The following is a 23524-nucleotide window of genomic DNA, read 5'->3' as shown; positions in this document are numbered from 1 at the left end:
TTTATTTCAAAATCCTTGACAGAAAAGCTCTACCAAATACTTGCAAGCAAAAAAAGTCTTAATATTCTAAATAGCTTTCATTTTAAAAGGGAAATTGCTCGTTGGTGCACACGAACACATTTTGCACGGTCAAAAATACACAAACACGCCCTTTTACGCAAACAACCTACAAGTTCCAACCAAGCAGGATGGGGGAAACTTAAAAAGTTACCTTCTACTAATGTTATAACACTTTATAATCCTTCCAAGGATGTAAGGCATCAATAATTCCACCTTCATTATAAACAACCCCAAAGATGGCCGTCTTGGAACATACATCTTGCTCTTGCTAGAACTCTCCCCGTAATGGAGGGAAATACATTTGTTTATTTTAGCATGAGCCAGGCTAATTAGGATGCCTGTCAAAATCTTCCTGTCCCATATTATTCTTGAACCTTGGATAAGTTCATGTGTTTCAAAACTAGGAAAACAGGATAAGAATGAAAGGAACTACCATAGGCTATGGGAAAGCCGACAGGTCAGACGGTCCAGGCTCTTCAAGCCCCTGGAGCTTTGGAATTGACTGGAAATAGCATCTATAAGGTTGTCATCTCTCATGGAAATTTTTTTTCCTGCAAACTCAGCACCCCTGTAAGTGAAGAACTGATTGTGTTTTAAATGGTTTATTTAGACCAAATTTAAACACTTGGACGGTTCACAGTGCACGCACATTCATTTGATGTTTAAAATCTTTTCTTTTTTTAATGTTTGTTTTCATTCTTATATTGATTGTAGATCAGAATTCAGAGCAGCACATTAATACCATATTCAATAATTTCTCCTCACTGTGTTTTTCTAGATTTATCCTTGTATGGATGACCATAAACTCAAGCATTATCAACACTTACAGAATACTGGGAACTTGCTATAAAGCTCTTTAACCCAAAATGTTTTCTTTCCAAAGAATCATTTTAAGTGATGCCCACAAGATGTGTGATAAGAAAACTGAATGGGCAAAGGTTTTATGGCCATTCAGAATGAACCATTAGGGTCAACACACGAAAGAGCAACTACGGCTTATTTATTTTTAAAACTTTTTAAATACGTGTCTTCCAAAGAGATTGCTAAGTATTAAGCTAATGGAATACTCTTTCAGGGTAAGTCAAGAAACTAAGTGATAGGCCAGAAAAGAAATCATGGTTTTCAGATTTCGATTCTAATACACCTGCACATTTTTTTTTTAAATCTTGCCCATGTAAACATTTGTTATGTCTTGTAAATCTCTGTTAATCTGTATGTTGCCCTTCATCCTTTACTTTTCCTTATGATGTATCTGTTGAAAAACCTGGGGCGCCCAGCTGGCAGTTTCCCACTGTCCACAGTTTGGTAATCGCACACTCACAGGACAGCTGCACCGCTTCTCTGTCTTGTTTTCCCTGCAAATCGATGACTCATGTTGGGTGCTTTCTGTGCCTCAGTTTCTTAATTTGAAAAATGGGGACCCACACGTGAAACTGCTATAGCTCACTGGGACATCGATCCTTACTACTGCAGAGGGCGTGGAAGGCTGAAAACCGACTGTGGGGAGCGTGCCGTCACAGATCGCAGGCCCTGCGATGGCCCAGCTCCTACCCGGGGCCCAGCTCTGCTGCACGTGAGATGCGTGGCCACCGATCAGACAAAGAAGGCCCACCACTCACTTCACAAGATTGCCATGAGGGCCGAACTCGGGGATGCGTTCAAACAAGATTTTGAAACTGTAAAGCTCTGTGAAAGTGTACACATTAGTGACGGTGTTTTACATATTAGTAAAGGCTTCAATACTTTTATACTGAAAAATGTTTTAATGTTTCGTAGAATTAATTTCTTGAGAAAGGGTAGCTACGGCACCGACTCGAAACAAGGAGAGGATCTGTATGACTGCGAGAACTCGGGTAAAGGAATAAATGACAGTCTCCCAAGCCCACCCGGAGACTTGCAAGCTTATGACTCAGGAGCTCTGGGGCTCGGCGGGCGGGAGCCTTGTAAGCTTCTACACAAACATCCCAGCACCATTTAAACAGCTCACACCAAAAAGCCACTCATCAAAATGTCGAGAAATGATTCATAGCAGGTGAATACTGGGGAAAAAAAATGCTGATTTGTATTTACCTTTCAATCTGTGCAAATCCATTAACGATGGATTCTAATGCTCTTCTTCAAAACACTTCCCTCCATCCACACCACGTCCTGTTTTCTCCCTGCTCTCTCACATAAATTTACGGGAGGGCCCTCTGCCTGCTCACCTGCCTCGCACTTCTGACCTTCTCCTCAGACGGTCTGTGCCCCAGCGCTCCTTTCTTCTCTCCCTTGCCACCCCGACCCGACTTCCATCCCATCCATCTTTCAGGAAGTTTTTGAAACGCTCTTTCTAGGTTGTCTTGACTATCTAGTTGAGAAGCTGCCATTTTTCTAGAGCTGCCCTCTTTTAACATGGTAACCATTAGCTACATGGGCTATGTAAATATATATTTAAATTAAAAACATTTCATTAAAAACTTAGTTTACCAGTCTTGCTAGCCACAGTTTCAAGTGCTCGGTAGCTCCGAATGGTGGAGGCTGTTCTGCTGGGCAGTGTAATAATTAGGAATAATTATTCGTCACTGCCGAAGCTTCTACAGACAGCACTGTGGCAGAGCCCCTTCCCTCTTCTTCGTCTCTACCATTTTGGAAGACAACGGAGTGTGGTAGAAGAGACAGAAGCTTCGAAATTAGATGCCCTTAAGCTTCTGAATATTGGACTTAGAGAGTGACCACATGGAATCGTGGGCGTGCCAGGCACAACGGTGGCCAGCAGGTAGGTGCCCGATTAACGGTAGTCATCATTAACGCACGACAGCTTTCCCAGGTATCAACAGAGGCTCCGGTTTCTCCTTCTGGCAGTGCACGCGAATATCCGGGGGGGCAGTGGCAAATGCTGCTTCCTTTTCTGGGAGGCAGTGTGGCATTTTGGAAAGATCGTGGGCTTCTGACGTACAGAAACTTGTTCAAACCCTTCCTTTGCCTCTTTATTAGCTGAGGACCTTGAGCAAATGCTCACCTCTCCAATGCTCAGTTTCTTCCTCCGTGATATGGGAATAATAATTTCTTCACTGCACAGTGGTAATGATAATTATGGATAATGTATGTAAAACACCATGTCTGGCATATGGTAGGCATTCCATAAATTTATTATAGAGAACAGGTACTATTAATTAACCTTATAGAGTGCCATGTATTCAGCATAGCTAGACACTAAAGTAATTGTTGCTCTTGGTAATGAAGGACAGGCTAGTAAATCTTCTGGAGGATGCTGTTATGCATTGTTTAAACACTTCTCCCTAAATAGGGCTTCCTCTGGTATTCCTAGAATGCAGCTAAACTCAAGTTTTTCTCTATGGTATTATCAATTCTATTCATAATAGTTCCCTGAAATTTATATGGTGTAGGGGGAAAATCGAGTATTCACGATTCATCAGACAGGCTTTAATTTACCATTACTCAGTAGTTTTTACTGTTTTAAAAGCATCTGCAGAGTGGCGTGCTGGATTGGAGCTGCAGAGATTGGCATCCAGAACTGTCGCCATCACTGTCACCAACCAAGGCTGCAGCTTCAAATTTTGCCTGTACAGCAAGTCTGAAATTTCTGCCTTGAGAGCATAATCCAAAAACATTTTTTCCCATTTTCAAGCAGAGACAGAATGCATGCATGAGAAATTGGATGGCTGGGAGAAGGTGAAGGGAAGTGTTTTTGCATCCTCAGACCCTCTTACGCATGCACGTAGCCAGAAGGGCAAACAAGAACCGAGACTCACTTGCTTCTAGTGGTTGGTACACCCTAAGTGACAACACACTTCAAGGAACTGTTCTTTTCGCTTGAGTTGTCTGGTTCGCATCTGCTAGAACGAGTGCGGGTCCCTCTAAAATATCCTTGAGGGAAGAAGTGGAAACTGGTGAGTCACCAATTAAGCATCCAGACATTCCACACATTCCCCAGGGTAGAGAGGGAGAGGGAGAGGGGGAGAGAGAGAGAGAGAGAGAGAGAGAGAGACCAAGTAACCAAATAAAGAGAGCTATGAGTTCAATAACCGGGATTATCCCATAGCGAGGATTCTGCTATCTCGGAGCACGATTCCTTTATCTTTCAGAGACAATCAACCTTTAGCCAGAGGAGTGTAACCTTAAAACCTCATAACTCAATTTAACATAGTGTTAAAGTTTGGGGGGACATTTGTCAGTGCTGGGGCTGATACAATCAGTCTGAGGGACTCCGGAACAAAGAGCAGTGGGTGAAGAGCATGTCACCTCGCTGCACATCCGTTTCCCTGATGAACAAGGAGCTATTAGTTGCAGAGAAAGCATTATCTAGGTGAAGAATGATGCCGATTGTTTTAGCTGCTTCTCCTGAAATGGTGGAGTAGGACACAGGGTCCCAGTGAGTTGAGGAGCAGTTTTTGTCACTGCAGTGTTGACGATGTTTTTAAAAATTAAGTTTAATTTGGGAGGGTATATAGACACATAGCTCTTCTTCAACAGCAACCGGAAATCAATTGGAGACATAGATCTCTTTTTTATCTTTGCTCTTACCTCATTGAATTAAAAAAAAGTTTTAAAATATTCAATCACATAACATCTTCAAAAAGCCTACTTGGATAAAATGCTAACTTTTATGTAAACTTCAAGAAGGACTCGTTAATGAAATATCTAAAAAAGGGGATAACATATTCATTGAGCATGTGGCTTTTTTGAAGGGCAGGCACTGTCTTCAAAATTTACTTCTCAATAAATTACAAACTTTATGCGTGAACTTCTATATAAAATATTATTTCTAAATTCATCTTCCCAATAAAACTGTTTAGCACTTAGAGTCCCTTCACATTGTTTTACATTAATAATTTCTTTTACTGACTCTACGTAGAAATGTAATCTATTTAGTTTCTTTTTTAAAAAAATGACACATATTTTAAACTACATTTGTTATTTTTAAAATGTTTTTTCTTTAGTTACACTACTCAGGTGTTTGTTATAGTGTGACAGCATTAAATATAACATTTATAAACATTTATAAACATTTATAAACATGATAACATTTATAAAAGAATAACCATGTTAACTCTTCTCTGAATGCAGGTTTCCTGGTTTCTGATGTAAACCTTTTCTCTTACTTTTGCTGAATAGGCTTATTTCTATCATTTCTTTTTACATGTTCTGTGAATATGCCGGACCATGGACCAATCATTTAAGTTAGCACCTTAGAAATCCAGGAACTTTTCTATAACAAACTCATTAAAATATATTTCCAGAATCTGACTCAGACAACAACATAAAATATCTGCTTTTATCATTTAAAAAATGACCAGCATATTTCATTTTAAAAGGATCGTAAAAGTTTCTTAATCAAAAACTTCTCAGGGGTGTTTTACCGCATGGATTCCCTGCAAACCTGCTGTGTCTGCCGGCCCAGTAAACCTGCCAGCCCACTTCAGTCAATACCTCACACCGAGACGCCGCGCTTTAAAAATCGTCCTGATCGAGTAAATATCCCAGGATATATTCTTTTCTAAGCCTGCGGCTATAGCTTTCATGGAGACATTTATGAGAGCTGAAAGGATTGAGGGAAAAATAAAACCTAGACTGCTTTTTAGGTTTTTAGAATTTTTCTTTATTGGGATTTCAATAATTCATTTAGCAGAGTGGGCAAAAAATTTCACAGAAATCTTTTCTTAATTTTACATCTCTGCTATGTATTGAATAGCGTACCCAGCATGCTCTTACATCACTTGGGCTAAAAAACAGAGTGTGTACGAATTATTTTGAGTGATAACTTGGGGAAGAGTTTAAAGAACATTATAACTAAATCTGACAGAACTCAATTTTTGCCTACTCTGTGTAGAAAAAGTGAACTCAGGGTTGCGAAACTTTTCCCTGGGTCTGGCCTCTGCAGTGCTGGACCAGGGTCTCGGCCAGTTCTGTGCAGTGGGTCACGGTATGACAGTCATAGCTGCTGTACACAGTGTGTCCCCCTGTAACAGTCACGGGAGAACTGTCCAAGGGGCCCTGACTACCAACTCAGCTTCCAGAACTTATCGGATCGCACTTGCGCAATTCCAGAACATAAGAAACAACAAAAATGCTGAAGGAAGGCCATCATCACACATAAAAAGCACACATCCTAAAGGTTTATAAATTAACGTACCTTCACAAGTTAGTTCTCATTTATTTTTCCTAGACCTGTTCAGTGAAGGGACCCAGCTTTCCTACTGAACTGGAATTAACATTAATGTTTTCAACTTTGGTTTTAAATTTTTTTGTACCAGATATGCAAAGTCATTCATTCATGTACTTTCCTCTCTCAATTACATAAAGCTGGGGCTTCTTATACAGCTGAAAAACGTCTTCCCGTGGGCAAGACAAGTTATATGTATCGTCTCTTAACACTAAATAAAACATATCTTTTTAAAAAGTTAACATACTGAGAGTCAAATTATATTACAACTTGATCATTTGTCCACGGAACAAAGGAAAAAGCAGGCTTTGAGTGAGTCAACAAAGTAAGTAAAAAGTTTTTGCTGTGTGGCTTCTTTTTAATGTGTCCCATCTTAAATGAAAAGGAAATTTTAATGAATTCCAAGTTAAGGGGGAAACACTTAAAAAGAACACTATCAAACTGAAATGAATGTGTCATTTTTGAAGAAGCAAAGATGCCAAAGATTCCACAGGAAGCGCTCCCTGACCTGCCCCAGTGTTCCCTGGGAACACTCAGAAAGATGCCTGCTCCGCAGCTGAAGGCATCTGCTCGCACGGAGTGTGAGAGCAAGGAAGGAAGAAGTAATCTGCCTTCCTTGAAGCTCCAGAGATGTGATAAAGAAAGTGGTATTTATGATAAGACGCTTAACAAGAACTCAGATGTAGTTTCCTAGGAATACTTCTTCCACCCTGTACTCTGTCAAAACCTGGACCCTTGGACACCTCCTCGTAGCTACAAAAGTCAAGCTTCGCAAACAATTTCTATATTATACAGCTATGAACTGTAACCATCCAAGAAATTGGTTATTATAATTTATCTAGTTTTAATGCTCAAATAAAAATACAAACTCTTAAACCGATGAATAAATGTGGGTTAATAAATAATTGCTCTGAAATGAATCTTTTCCCCAGTAGCCACATACAGACATATCTCCAAGTAAGAATGTGTATTCCAGAGAGCTCCGTGCAAATACATGCACCTAATTTAAAATCAATAGTCAAAGAACGTGTATCCAAGAGCACTCGCGATTTTTTGCTTACCAAACCGACTGAAATATACATCGCAGTAAACAGCGCAGGCATAAGAACTAAGGGCCGTTTTCTGTTCTTTATAAGAACGTTCCAAAGTTTTTACGAAAGTTCACAATTTATTCTCTCATGAAAGGTACAGCATTTACATGAAAAAAATCAGACCCAGAATTTCCCTGAGAACCCTGACACAGGTAAGGAGGCTGGGTTGTGTAAAGCCACTTAAATTGATGGCAAATAAATCTCAAAAACACATCAAAGTATTGTTTTTTAGTGTAAAAATTAGGCTATTTTTGATAAAGATTCATAAATACTTTGTATGAAGAGGTTTCACCTTTGAATTGTTAGTTTTTGTCTTCATATGTTCAGGGGAATGTCAATACTAAAAACTAACAAATAGCTGAGATTACAATTTTATCCTCACGCTTTAAGGGGAAAACACATAAAGGAAATTAATTTTCCTATTAAAAAATAGCAATGATCTCTTCAAGTGGGAGAGGAAAAGAGAATCAGTCAGAACTACCAGTTTTCTAGTTAATATTTAAATCAATACAATATTCTCCCTCGTTTCACCTGTGCCCAACCCCTTTTCACTTTGTCTGGCTATGTCTACGACATTCTTCTCTCGCCATTCCTCAGTCAGCGCCATTTTTATATCCCCTTTTAGAAAAAGTTAATAACTATGCATGATGCCAGGGAGGTGCTGGAAATATCAGTGGGGGGGGGACACATTTGTAAAGTATATGATGGTCTAACCACTGTGCTGTACAACTGAAACAAATGCAAAATAATATTAAATGTAAACTGTAAAAAAATAAAATTAAAATAAAAAATTAAAAGGCACGATCTCAAGTTTATTTTTAGAGTTCTCAGAATTGCTAAATAGGACCCTATATTTTCACTAGAATATGACTTGAGCATAAAGGCAATCTACCTTAACCATTATTTTTTTTAGTAGCTTTAAAACATACTTAAGGACAGTATCTAATTTTAATCTCTTCTTGGACTGTCATGTAAGGCATAATAGCAACTGTTCATTGATTCTTTTCTGTAGGTCAGCTGACAGAGAAGTGTTACTTTCAGTGGTCTCCCAGAAGAGCAAACATAATTTTGGGCTACCTGTAGACATTTTTCCAGAGGCAGTGCACGTGAACTCATGTGCATGCCGCTTCCGTCTTCCCTTCGGCTGCCTGCTACTCGCTAGACCGCTGTGGATATCTGAACTGTGTCCACCACAGAAGAGATACTACAATAAATTATAAAACTGGTAAAATTGGTATGTTATAGGAAACGTAGAATATCTGTTTAAATCCATTAGAAATGCTCGCATATTCATTTATAGTGCAAAGAAAAAAGTAAGTGTAAATTTTGCTTAAAATTCATATTCAAGCCTCCCTTATTTATCTTTTTAGGAGTATAAAACCCTCGAGATTATGGTTTTATTTTATTTGTCCTCCTCCTGATTTCTGTGATAAGAATATACGTAAACGATGGCTGTAAGAAAGTAGTATCTTCTCGGTTTTAGAGCATTAATAATACAAAAGAACAGGAACTTCTCATAGCTGAGGGAGTGTATAATTTGAAATATATACATATAATTTTTAAATTCTTAGATTCATTTCCCATGCTCACATGTAGAGAACTGGTCTATTTTAACCTTCCTCTTCAACGAAACAAAATCCAGAAAAACCCAAGAGTAGTATTTTCTTTTGCCACAAGAGGGGGCTAGAGAATTCTGATCTCTTTTAAGGTCTATAAAACCCTCTTAACTGCTACTTTATAGACATTCAATTACAACAGGCCATAATACATTAAGGCTTTAAAATACACATATATCCCGACATATGCCAAAGCAAGCACTACACTCGCATGCGTGCCAGATGAGCACCAACACCAGCATCAAATAAACACTCAGGCCCCTTCTAGTGGTTTATATGAGATTTTATGCGTCCGCACTCCCCTCCCCAGAAGGCAGGGCCTTGGAATGGAAAATATCAAGGGGTGTTATAAAATACCCAAGGATTGGACAGTGTGACAGGGGCAGAATGAGGTAGGATTAAGAGAACTAAAATTTATGTAGTTTGGAAAAGTAAAGACTCTGGGGACAAATGTTCACAGTCCTTAAATATCTTCTAAAGGTAACACTAGAAATGAATGGAGGGAATTATTCCGTCTCAGAAGATGGTACAGGAAAGAGCAATGGCCTGAAACTAAGGAAGGGGAAGTTTAGGTTGGCCGTGAAGGATAAATGAGGAGTGATAGCTGGGCGGGGAGGGTGTCCTGCAGAGGAAGGCCGCAGAGCACAGTCGCCGTATGTGATAATTAATTAAATGAGATATTAGTAAGAAGGATGGGAATTCATTAGAAGGGCTAGATTAGATAACTCAAGTGATTTTTTTCCCCCTAAGCTGTGACAATCTCTAGGCCCGAGTATGTTCTTGGGCATTCATACACGTCTTCCACGGATGTTAATGACCATTTATAGAGAGAGGAGGGCTCACGAGCCCAGTTAGCCCTGTGTGTTGTTGACGTTGTTTTGTGGGGTGGTATTATGAAATGACATAATTATACAATCAACCATGACAACAACGAAGTGTATCTTTCAGGGCACTCCAGTAAAACTCGCTAAACCACATAAGCTATGTATCCTAACAGTTTACAGAAATGGGTCTGTAAGTTGGATCAGGCTCCTACAAGTGAAAACTTCCCATGAGGGAACAACGCCCCTGCGAACCCTAATTTTACAAGCCAGGGAAACCGCTCTGCATCATCTTCCTTTCCCCCTGGACTGTGTATGTGGGCTCCAGCTCCTTGGGGCCCGGCATGGAAAAGGCTGTCATTCAAAGTCAGAAAGGCAGTCTGGACATCAGGCTGATGCTGTTTGTGAACTCAACAATGTTTCCCTAGTGGACCATGATATTGTAGATTATCAGGTGCTTTGGCATTGTTTTAAATAATATTATTAATATTTACCCACTATTTGAAAAGTCAGAGTTCTATGATAGGTCAAAAAGAATTGATGGCTAGTAAAAAATAAGGTCACCCAAGCATGAATAGTACAAGAGCATATATTAAGTATAAATATATATTTACATTTATATAAATTAAGTATATGTATCTATATATTTGGCCTGAAAATTCTTAAACAAAATTCTCTCACATTTAAGTAAATATTAAACTTTGAGGTAAAAATGGTCGACAGCTTTGGAGCATGAGGAAAGGCGGTCTGGCGGTCAACATCACAACTAGAAGTCCACGACTCTAGAACTTTCCACGAGATCGCCCCAGGTAAGGCGGCCAACCCTCAGTTAATTCAGTGTTCATCTATCACGCAGGTGCTACGTTTAATTACAATGCATTTATAGATTCGAAGAATGAGGTAATTAAGCACAGTACATAAGACTTTCTAATAAACAAAGACATGTAAACCCGAATCTGAATTATTTATATATCAATCAGATAAATATATTACATTAGCATCCAAAACACTGTAGATCATTTCACCACCACTGTTGGGGCCACCCTAACACCCCCAATCATCACCAAATTCCATAGAATTTGGAAAGAAACAGAGAGGATACTTTAGGCAGTATGAAACAGCTTAATCTCATTTGCCAAGTCACTCACTTAAAAACCAACTATTTGTACTTTAAAGCAGCCACTGTTATTTTACTGCTAATTGTAGTGGGAGCTCAATAAATGGTTGACCTTTCAGAGAAAGAATGGGCTTTTTGCTTTTACTCTCAGTCTGGAAAAGACTTCTAAAAACACTTGGGCCATGGCGCAGGCCAAATATTATCTTGACTTTCTTCCAAACCACTAGAAGTCCAACCTATTGTTTTTTTTTTCTTTCTGAAAATTCTGTCCCTAATAGGCAGCACTGGATCATGTACCATGTACTTTGTTATGGAGTTAGTTGTCTAATCTTCACACTGAGACTATTTACTCACTAGATTATTTCACTCACTAAGGAAAGAAATCACACCTTATTTCTCCTTGTGTCCTTGAAACAGCCTGTAAACCCATGCTCGATGAAGGGCATCCAATATAGGCAGTCGGTAACTAACACTTCCCTGGCAGTATATTAAAATCTATAGCAGACAAAAAGGCTAAGAAAAGATAACTAATTAGTTCAATGTCAAATTGATTCAGGGACTTATTTTATGTTGTTCATAATTATAATTGTTAGCATTTATGGATCCCTTTGAAATTTTTAGTAAGATGTACTGCTCCCAAATTATTCTGAGAAGAGGATAAGAACACACATAGGCCGGAGAGACACATATGTTTGAAAAATGACTAAAACTTTCAAGACATAGGTTAAGGGCCCCAATCAGGCCTCCTGCAAAGCTGTTTGGGTCTGCAGGGAAAAGCATGCTGAGATCATGCAGGTGAGGGCAGGTACGTGGGGTGGGCTGGGGGAGGCCCCTCCTAGGGAGGTGGTCTTGGGCACTGCACTAGCTGTGTCTTGTTAGTCAAAGGAACGAGGCACTTAGCTTCTGAAATGTAGTTTCCTCTTTGGTAAAACAGATCAGATCAGGCGATTACCAAGTCTCTTCGAGCTCTACAATGCCACGATTCTATGTATAAACTTGGGTTAAATTTGCCAAGAATTCGCCCCAGTGAAAGAAGCATTATGGACGATATCCAGCCATCAACACGTGTGAGAGTGCTTTACTGGGCACCAGATAGAAGGTTAGAGTTTAAACAGGAACCAGCAGCCCAACACGCTGGGCTGAAGAATGAAAAATGGGTAGTTCACAGACAGATAATTGTTATTGTTTTTTTACTCTTCATAAAACATGTATAATCCTTGGTAATCATTTGTTTAAGTTATATAAATTACTGTTAACTTTGAAACCCAGTTTGTCATCTTCATCTGTGATTTATACCAGACTATATAAACGACATGATGTCTTCGCTCTAATAAGACATCCGTCTTCATGAAGGAGGCCACTGCAATCCTGAGTGACAGCTCACTTACCCTTATCACAGCTAACTCCGCCTCGGGTCCTCAATTGCTCGCGGTGATCTAAAATCTGATGGGCTCACCTGAGGCCAACAGAAACTTGTTCAGAAATCCACCGTGCTTATAAAAGTATGTGCTTTACAGCGGAATTCATTCTTTGGCCCCCAAACCACAGGCTTGGAAACAAGTTTTGTGTTTCTGCACAACGTGCGCCCCAAACACACACACACACACACAACTTCCATTAGGGTTGACAGGAGCCGTGTGCTTTTATTAAAGAAGAATATACCTGTGAGCAACAACGATAAAGGCGACTGACTAAAGAATAAAAAGAAAATGAGATAAATGCTTATTGAACATATGCATGTGTGTGCTCATATGTTTATTTCCATGTTTATACGTGGAGAGAGATTATCGTGAGTCACTTGCATTATCTTCCTATTGCAGAACAAACAGAAACGAAACTCTCTGGATATGCACACATAGTTTATGTCATTTAAAAAAATACACACGAAGAAATACTGGGCTTGAGTCCATCAGTGAGAAGGAAGCAGACGGCTTGCTGCTTCTAGGCTGTTTCCTCTTTTCACCAACTAGGGCAGCAACGACTGAGCCCGCCAGAGACACGTTAAACTTTCCAAATAAAGCAGCAGCCCTAGAATACGCACGTGATCCGCCCAAGATGTCAGTGGGATCTGGCCTGAGATTTACCTGATCAGGGAGGTTACTTACGGCCAATCACTGCCTCATTAATTCACATACCTCAGTAAGCACTGTAAGAAATGCCACTTCCTTATTCTGTGAAACAATATAATTTACATGCTAAAATCAGACCTTCTACAAAACTCACAGCAACGGGCGTCTCACACTGACTTGGGAACAAACATCTTTCGTTCTCACCCAGTATAAAGTCTACCGGGGGTGCTACGAGCAGACCTCGATGGCAGAACTAGCGTAATAAGTGGAAACTGTAGGTATAGGATTGCAGCTCAGCAAGAGGAAACCTTTTGAAAACAATCAGAGCTCTTTCTGAGTATCTAATAACATGACCTTGAAAATGTAAAACAAAATATGGAAAAATGGATACATCTACTACTGTAACTGGAGATCTTAATATAAGTCTTTCAGCAGATAAAAGAAAAGCTAGGACACGGGAGATCTCAAGGACACTATTTATACATCTAAAAACAATGGGGTGCATAGACACTTTGGGAACACATAGAGCCCATAAGCATAAACTGATCATGGGCAGGCCACAAAAGAAGTCTCCATAAAGTCCAAAGAATTGAAATAATATAGACTATGTCCTTAGACTATAATGTAATACAACTAGAACTCAAGATAAAAAAGCAAGTTTAAAAATCCCTAGAAATGAAAAAAAAACCCCAAAACCAGAAAAACACACACACATAGAAAAATGCTTCTAAATAGAAAGCACTTTGTATAGCATAGTAAGTGCTCAATAAAAGGTTCCTGTTATTAGATGACTATCATTCCTTCCAGCTCCCAGAGTCCAAAATTCTAACTTTTGGTACAATTCTAACTTTGGTAAGACAGACATGAATTCCAGCCACAAAACCTAATCAATAACTTAAACCTTAATTTTTATTTCACAGTACTAAAATAGTCTTGTTTAAAATAGATTCTTCCCATTAAAAAGATATCAAAATAATATCCTCTTCCTATTATTATAGAAATAAAGCATATAATGATCAACAAAAGCTATGCTATTATTATTCATAATATTAAAGCCCAAACCGACTTCTGTTTCAGAACCAAATGAAAGCAGAGAAATGTTAAAAAAAAAAAAAAGAAAGAAAGAAAAAAAAGTGGGGATGGGGCTACAAATAAAGCTGTAAAAAAACTTAATCTATTTATTTTCAAATTTTTCTATATGCTTTTTCATGTACCTTTCAGAAAAGGTGCAGAGTCAGAAATGGCCACTGTTGGTACTCTAACAGGTTTGCCGTTTCTTTTAAGCCCAGTAGCACACCGGATCTTCAGTCATTCATTGTCACTCTTCCCCAGAGATGGTGGCCGGCCTTTACATTTCCGAGTCTATTTTTCATGTTGCTGGAGAACAAGACCTTCTCTAAACCTTCCGCTTCCCGATGTAAAATCAAGCTCTAAAAACATTCTTTCCCGCTTCTTCCCAAATATATCTGTCCAATATCCATTCATTCCATTTTCCTTAATTAGAATGTAATCATGCATAGGACATAATATATAATACATTATTATAGATTTTAAGTTTCATCTCTTATAAAGTATTTTTTTCTTTTTCTTCCGGGAGGAGTAGCTATACCCTATTTATAGAGTGATCGCTTTCCCCATCCCATCTTTTAAAAAAAGGAATGTATATAGAGGTTATTCATTATACTAATAAAATAAGTTTACAGATACGCTGAATTCCATTGTATATTTTGGACCATGAAAGCAATCGGATCTTGGGCTTTGTAGCTGGCTGACTCTTGTAAAATTATTATATTCAGCATCTCATACTAAGTTTTTTTCCTTCAATATGGTAGAAAGTGTGCCTCCCTAGGTATAGAAATCTAAATGTTATTACTTGTTAGCAGGTGTTCATTCCCAGTGGTGGGGCTATGTGCTCATCCGTGGTCATGTCTCTGGCCTTCTCTGACTGAGGGCATTTATTTACAAAGGACAGGGAGAAAGAATTGTGACTAGGTAGCGTCGTATTTTCACTTTTATGCATGGTTTATCCTGTAACCTCGGTTTCCTTTTGTCTTTCGTTTCTGCCGTGCACCTGGCCAGGGTTTTATATTCTTCTAGACCTCTTCGTAATTCGCACAGAAGCACGCCCCGAACATGACACGCACCATGGTTCTTGCTTCTCATCACTTCAGTTATGGGTGGATGGGTCCGATCGTGTGTCCTTTTATAATTGTACCTCCAGGACACTGCTCTGGCTGGAGGTGGAAGGCAACAAAGCTGAAATATTTTAACAGTGACCTTTCATTTTCTAATAAAGATAAATTTCCAAAAGCCTAAAATAATGGCACTTCAAAGAAAGGTAAAGAATCTTTTTTTTCCCTGCCTAAGGGATGGCCTTAACTATCCCACCAGGAACAGAGGACAGTGAGTTTTTATGTTCGTCTGTTTATTAACAGCGTGTTTTCCCAGGGAGAGGGGAAGCTCCATGAGGGGAGGGACTGCGTCGGACTCCTCACTGCATGTCTCACTCATAGTCTACAGCACCGTGCCTTGCTATTATTACCTGGTAATCTCTAAACAGCGTCTGAAAAATAATAAATGAGCACCGAGCACTCCTGTTCTCTAGAATGGTAAAGTCTACTTAAGCAGAATTTTTAGCACCTTTCTAAGCCTTTCTTTAACCTCACGGGAAATGAATCTTTATCTGTCAGGGGTAGGAAGCCAAACACGGTGGTGCTCGCTGTGCACCAGCGCTCAGGCCACGCTGGGCGCGGTGCTCTGCAGACACTCGGGTTTACGGGTTTACGTCGCTGCACCATCATGCGGCCGAGTTTTAAACCCGTAAACCAATCTGCTCTTGCCTCTGTCGTTGACTGCGTCTCTCTGGGAATTCTTCTCATTTTTATGCACAGAACTAACAAAGTTATCAAGTAAGGACTTAATATTACTAATAGAGTGAAAACCTCTGTTACGGGAAACCATTACAGAACAAAGTTCTCCACTTTGGAGTTTTTCAGATAAGGGGAAAATGTCAACACTGATTTTTTTTTAAATTTCAGCTATTTTTAGTGCAAATATTTTTAAACATGCCATGTGTATCTGTACCGTCTTAACCAAAATGTCTGGAAAAAGAATCCATCTCGTCGGATAACTGAGGTAAGGATAATGGGAAGGACACTAGGGCGATTAAGAGCAGCAGCTCTGGAACCAGACTGTGTAAGCACAAACCCTGACACTGCTACTAACCAGCTGTGTGATCTCAGATAAGTTAACTTCCCTTGGTATCCGTTTCCTTACCTGTAAAATAAAGATGGTTCTAATATCCACCTCTTAGGGCTTTTCTGAGGACGATATACACCAAGAGCTTAGAATACAGATAACAAGGCATGTAGTAAGTGCTCAATAAATGCTGGCTAAAAAGGTTTACTTCGTTAGGGAACTGAGCTCCTAGGGGACAGTTTGAACTGTTTCTTGAGTTTGTATATAAATTTTGTTTTAATTAATAATGTTATTTTCTACATAAAATTTTAACAGCTGTCCTGTCTCTTACCTCAGTGTTATTTGATTGTACCTCAACGGATGCCTTTAGAGCACCCCTTCTTCTCATTGGATGCTTCACTCTACTGTGGGCCAAGAGGTCAGAACACTGCGATGGTTAGAAATTCCTGCGATGAGGAATCCCCAGTGAAGGCCTCGGGGGCTCTCCCAAGAATAAGGTAAGTAAGTGTTAACACGGGACACAGAAACATCTCTTTCTACTTGGGGGTGTTTCTGGCTTACTTCATTGTGTTTTCAGCTGCGCTTGGGAAAGTTGGAAATACCAAATAAGTGACTTATGGATTAATGAGGTACTATTGTTCCAATTCTGTCAAGCATTAGATTAATCAAAACAAATGAAAGATTGTTTCTTAATGTTTTGCACTGTTAATTTTCTACAATTATTAATCAGCTACCAATGTAATGATTAAGCTCTCCATCCAAACCATGTTTTTAGTGTAATACCTGAACCAATACACAGATCTCACATTACAAGGCCTAATTTCTAAAACTTGTGTATTACTAATTGTGCCAGTGTACAAAGCTTAAGCAAAATAACATGTTTCTGTGCGATTGAATCCGTAGTTCCTAGGTGCAGGTTATCAATTCAACGAAAGGGAGAAAAACGAATCACGGAAAGACCTAAATGAAATAAGAATTCATGGATAAATAAAAAAGAGGAGGGACTATCGAGATTAAGAACTCTTGGAAAATGCCAAAGTCGTAGGGAGATTTGGAAGAAAAATAAATGGAAAGATTACAACTAATAAAGAGAAGTAAGAAATAATTTACCAACTTTACTCCCAACTCCTAAATGAATAATAAGCTTCCAATGTAATACTCAGTTTAGCAGCATCTCTACCTTCCTCCCCCCCAGGAAGGCACGAGAGAGACTCGGATAAGATAACGTGTGCATCAGTGACGATCAAACCTTCCGTCCCAGCGGCCGGGTGCCAGGAGAGGCGCCGTGAACCCCCACCCTTGAGACAGCAGAGTCTGAGCCAAAACCTGGCAGTCACCAAGCCAAAATTTTCATATTCATGTATCTTAAAAACTCTTGTATATGTGGCATCCCATCCTATGACACACCAGTGTGTTTTAATATAAAAATAATATTTATGACAGCCGAATTGTTTTAATCCTCCCATCTCCAAATCTTCAAGTAAAACTGATGTTCCAGAAAGATTTGCATTGTGTTCCTGTGGCCGCCCCTCAAACACCACCACTGTGGCCACGGGTACGTGAGGAACATAGGTGAAGATGGCCCTATTATAATACGACGATCTTAACATTTTCAAATAATCCACAATAAACCAATAGTCCAATAACCATTAAATGAAAGCTCTAATTCTCGTGCAACTCAGTGAGGCCAAAAAATCTGTAAGAATGGCAAATGGGGCCCTGCAATCTTAAAATGCCTTTTTGAGTCGCAGGTCTTGTAAAAAGATCGGTAATGATGTCTTCCTGCTCTAATATGGAATTAGTGTTGTCCTAAATACATTAACTTCAGAAGAGGTATTGAATTACCCAGGAGGACCAGCAACGAAATGAAACAAATAGTTGTCCTTGGCAAACTAGTGATTACCAACACAGAGAACCCACCGAAGGCTGCTTGAGTAAAACGATGGTGGGCAAAGACACCGGGACAAAAAGTCACAAAGAAGGATGGCCCCAGATGCAGAAGAACGACACTCACCCTCATCCTGGTAATCTGACGGAAACGGCGCATCTGGTGTGAGAGAGGGGCCGTGGGTTCCGCCGCTGTAATCGTCATCGGGGCTGTCCTGTCCCAGGCAGTTTTCAGCCTGGTCTCCCCCTGAGGGACAAAAAAGAAAAAACAGGAAGGTCATACTTTGGGCACCTTTATAAACGTCTTTGAATATTTCTAGTATTCACACAAAAAGATACAGCTTTTACTTGATGGACACACCCACTATTCATTAACACATGAGAAGCAGATGAAAAAGTTCAAAGCCAACTTACCTGGACAGGAAGTTTGCCATTCAACTACTCTGTAACTAGACCTTGGAAACTGTTGACTTAGAGTGGGGAGAACTCTTGCCACTAGAGAGAAACTTCTCCATCACACTTAAAATGAAAATATAGCTGTATAAATATGTATCCATATATACTATGTCTCCATTAATTGTGGCCTTTACTCTGAATGCCTCTTTCCCTTTATACTTCCAAATGCCATAGAATAAATTAAACAAAGGGTTAACATTCCATGCATAATATAATGTAGCCAGGTCAGTATGCTTTCCTGGTCTGAAAAATAAGAATAGTAAAAATACAGAGAACCTGGACTTTGCTGGATTTGACTCCAATTTCAATCACTACTTGGTTCGCAATCTTAAGAAAGTTCTCTATCATTCTACTCTGCAGCCTGTGCGACCAACCTCTTAGGAATTCTAAAAGCCCTGAGAAGGTAATATTTGTTCTGTAAAATGGCCTTGATGAAAGGTAATGTATATACAATACTGAATTATGCAATTAAAACAATGCTAATCTCTTTTGGGTGTTTTCAACATACATTGAATTATATTTTGTAGAAGTGGCCCATGCTATTATGATACTTTAAAAGGTTCAGATGGAGGATGTTAGCTCATTCAGGAACCGGAAGAAAAGGCTCTGTGTTGCAAATGGCTTTCCTTAAAATCCCCTCAACAGAGGTACATTCTGCTGACAAAGGGAGACCAACAGCTGCTCAGTTCATTTCACAAACGTGAAAAGAGGATTTTCAACTGAATTTAATATTATCTCAAATACTAATTTCCAAAGGAAATCACCAACGCTAATCTCCGTAAACACTGTCGTGTTTTGGCCCTGGATTTCGACAAGGGAGCAGTGAAACCAAACAACCTACATAGAATCTGTATTGCCTCACTTTAAAGGTTTATTTCCTACAATTAAACTAGAAGGATAGGGAGGGTATAAAGTGATAAAAAGAGAATGGCTGTAGCCTTCTCCTTCCATAAATGAGATGGTCATATCTAGAGTCTTCTACGATCTATGGCAGGCAGATGTCCATTACTGAGTCGATCACCTGCAGATACAGGATTTTAGTAAAAGGCGAAAGATTTATACGATCTGAAGAGAAACCAGAGTATACAGGATTTCAGAAATAAACTGTGGAGTTTTGTGGAGAAGAAGAGTAAAACTAAAAAGAAAAACATTTCGCTCTGGCTGGCGTAGCTCAGTGGATTGAGTGTGGGCTGCGAACCAAAGCATCGCAGGTTCGATTCCCAGTCAGGGCACATGCCTGGGTTGCAGGCCACGTCCCCAGTGGGGGCCACGTGAGAGGCAACCACACATTGATGCTTCTCTCTCTCTCTCTTTCTCCCTCTCTTCCCCTCTCTAAAAATAAATAATAAATAAAATCTTTTTTAAAAAAGAGTCTTCTTTAAAAAAAAAGAAAAACATTTCATACAAGAGTTGCTAGCCAGAGCCACAAGAAATGCTCTCCTTTACTAGGTTACTGGTCAAGATATAAAGCTTATGATTATGCTTAAAGAATCACCATGAAATTTTCATTATAACCAGAAAAAATTTCAGCTACTGGACTGAGGGTTCAACTACTTAAACTTTGCATCACTGCTGCAAAAATCCACGGAAATTACATTAGCAACACAATCTAAATAGACTCCCTGGCAGGTAACCTGAAAGTAAGCTGTGAAGTTAAAGCAATTTAAAAAATTTTGAGCCAAACCTAATTGCATTTTTTTAAAAAGCAATAGTTTGGGTTGCCATGCAACCTTTAACATTTGTAGGACAGTTTATCTATACTCACAGTTTTCTTTTTATTTAATTTCATTTAATCTTTATTGCATTTTTTTTCCATTACCCCCAGCGGTCACCACACTATTGTCCATGCCCAGGAGTCCTTTTTCCCTTTTGAGACTCACAGTTCTCTGCTTGCCTCGGAAATCTGACAGATCTACTGCCACACATTCTAGCATCCTGGCTTTTTTGTTTCTTATTTGTTTTTAATAAGCAGATCAAGTTGGACTTTGCTTTGTTGTTTTTTTTAGTGAGCTTTTTATTTTGGAATGATTTTAGATGTACTGTGAGTATTTCAAAGATAGGACCTAGAGCTTCTGTGTACCCTTCCCCCAGCTTCACCAAATGTTAGCTTCATCAGCAACTAGGGGGTATCTGTCAAACCCAAGAAATGAACATTGGTACATTGCTGATAACTAAACTACAGACTTTATTTGGATTTCCCCAGTTTTTCCATTGATGTCCTTTTTTTTTTTTTGTTCCAGGATCTATTCCAATTATATTTAGAGATTCCACTTTTAACAGTGAAAGTTTTTTTTTTTAAGATTTTATTTATTTATTTTTAGGGAGGGAAAGGAGGGAGAGAGAGAGTTAGAGAGAGAGAGAGAGAGAGAGAGAGAGAGAGAGAGAAAGAGAGAGACATCAATGTGCGGTTGCTGGGGGTTATGGCCTGCAACCCAGGAATGTACCCTGGCTGGGAATCGAACCTGGGACACTTTGGTTCCCAGCCCGCGCTCAATCCACTGAGCTACGCCAGCCAGGGCGAGATTCCACTTTTAAAGTCTCACCCCAGATACCTGTCTGGATTTGGCCTTTGATTTACTAACTTCAGATGGGAAGGTCACGTCCACATGATTCCTGTGGTTTCTGAACACAGTGACCCAAGGTGGGCTTTCGACAGCCAAGTACAAGACCATACCCCCATAAAGCACATGACATAAAGCATGGAACAGTAAAGGTACACAGCTCAACATGGCAAAAACAGACCTAAGGTCAGCACTAAAAATGATCGTGGTGAGGGAAACCTTTGAAAATATGTTTTACACCCAAGCATAATTAGTTCCCGATGATGGAAATGTTGCTAGAAGTGTTTTTAGTGTTGTATCAAGTGGCCCGACTCCCTTGGGCACACACTGAAAAAACGCCTTTAACACCATATAAATAGACACTCCTGTGTCATTAAAATGATTACAACCACCCGAGATGCATGGGTGAAAAGTTTCATAGAAGAAACAGCAATTACTACAGTCATTTTGGGTTTAAGTTTATGACATCATTTTTTGTTAAAACATAACCGCAAGTGATTCATCTGCAGCTCAGCTCTGAGAGCCGCAGTTCCAAGTGGCCACTGCTGCAGCCCAGTGGGATCAGACATAAATGACCACAAACTGTAGTGACAGACATTTCCACGCAGCAGCTCTCCAATTAGGGCTCAGAACTCCATTTGCTTAGAGTGGTTTTCTCCAAGCAAGAACCCTTGCCACTGGAGACACACTTTCCCTTTGCAACTCAGAATCAGTGCATTTCTATACAGACGTACATATTCCAACATACAATATCTCCATTCATCACATCCACTACCTGCAGTCTCTTCTCTTTGTATTTCTAAACAAGATCTAGGGGAACTATATCAAGTGTTCACCTGCTATTAACTGGTAATTTGCTCTTCCATCCTAAGTGTCATAAGAATTGGGCGCCAGATACACTCCTTAGTATATTCAGTGTCAGGTTCTCCACTGAGTATTGTGCTGAGGGGCCTATAAGGGGGATATTTCTCTCTTGTTCTTTCCTGAGAGTCAAACTCAATTTCATTCATGCTCCACAGAGTGATAAGTTGGGAATTTCTTAGGGTTGGAGCAGAAAGATAAAGCAGCTTTGTGTTAGGTGTAAGGTAATTATTTGCTAGGGTTTCTGTGCTATTTGTTTTTATTCCCTGTGTTTTCATTAACAGTTAATGAGTCCCCCCCACCCCTAATTCTAAAACAATAGCTTGGCCACTAGAAGTTGGATTTTTCTGCCATGGATTCAACCAGCTGTTGCTGCTCCATAAACTTTATGGAGAAGTGAATTAAACTGCTAAAAACTTTCATTTCCCAATTCGATTCCAAATAAAACAGGGTTGGGTGGGGATAAACCATGATGATGTTCCTCTTGTAACTGTTGGCCAAGAAGTCCTTACAGTTTTTTCCCATAAAATGAAAGATGCATTTTTCATTTTCATCAATAACTTTATTGATTTGTATATTTCAAGTATGTCAGTTATCTCCCGCATGGTGTAATGTTGATTGTTAATGTCTCGATTTGATCGCTGTCAACTTCCACTGGTCTGTCCAACCATGGAGCATCGTCCAGTGAGAAATCTCCAGCACGAAACTTCACAAACCAATTTGACATATTCGATCTGTCACAGCACCTTCTCCATACACTGCACGAATCTTTTTTGGTGTGTTTCAGTTGCATTTTTTATCTTTCTTGAAATGATAAAGCATCATGTGCTAAAAATGTTGCATACTTTCTGCCATCTTCAATATTAAAATGGCTACACAAAAATTCACCAGTTTTGATAAGTTTTTTTTAAAGGCGCGCTGATATGACCACTGTCACAATACAATCTAACAAAACTGTAGTTAAATGATGGTAAAGACAACTGAGCACTACTAAGAGCCATGTTACGGCAAAAAACAGGTGAACTTTTTGGTCAACCCAATACGGTGGCTCACTGCAAACCCGTCCTAAACTTGCACGTACTGGTTAGTGACAGAAACGGGCCATAATGACAGTTTCACCAAAGAAACGAGAAGGAAATGAAAAAAGACAGAACGCAGTTTGAGCATAAAGAAAACCCCATGAGAATAACAGATAAAACATAAGTGTTTGCTTATTCAATGTATAAAGGCTCAGCGACTTTTCCCATGTTCACACAGAGTCATTATCTTTTCCTTCTTTCCCTTCACTGTGCGCTATATGAAGGCTTATTCACACCCGCAGCCGTTTATATGGCATGGTTCAAAACTTTATAGGCCTTGCTATTACTTCATCAAGCATCTTTGGATAATAGAAGGAAATTAAAGTTAACGTAGAATTGTCTTTTCTTTTTTTATTTTTGTTTCCATTGTTGTTGGAAGGGAACACCTGGCTTCTGGCTCTATTGAATATTGAAGAGCCCATGAGACATACCGCTCCCCCTTTAAACTAATCAGTCCTAAATGAAACACTATAAATAAAGTCCCTGATCCAAATCCAGTTAGTTTTCATGCTTGATAGCATTGATATTGCCAAATTTTCATGGAC

The 23524-nt window shown here is 39.4% G+C and overlaps 1 protein-coding gene across 1 annotated transcript in view; it reads right to left on the bottom strand.

Moving 5' to 3' along the window:
• Positions 1-23524, bottom strand: part of SKAP1 (src kinase associated phosphoprotein 1) — a 265183-nt gene that overhangs the window by 175027 nt on the left and 66632 nt on the right. Inside the window, exon 4 of the mRNA XM_045836790.1 lies at positions 18150-18269. Within this exon, the coding sequence (XP_045692746.1) occupies positions 18150-18269 (120 nt within the window). The remainder of the gene's footprint in view (positions 1-18149; positions 18270-23524) is intronic.

This window comes from Phyllostomus hastatus, unplaced genomic scaffold (assembly GCF_019186645.2).
Source record: "Phyllostomus hastatus isolate PE091 unplaced genomic scaffold, TTU_PhHast_1.1 phas_contig_210, whole genome shotgun sequence".
Taxonomy (NCBI): Eukaryota; Metazoa; Chordata; class Mammalia; order Chiroptera; family Phyllostomidae; genus Phyllostomus; species Phyllostomus hastatus.
Note: the sequence above shows the minus strand (reverse complement) of the source record. Positions and strands in the feature narration are given on the sequence as shown.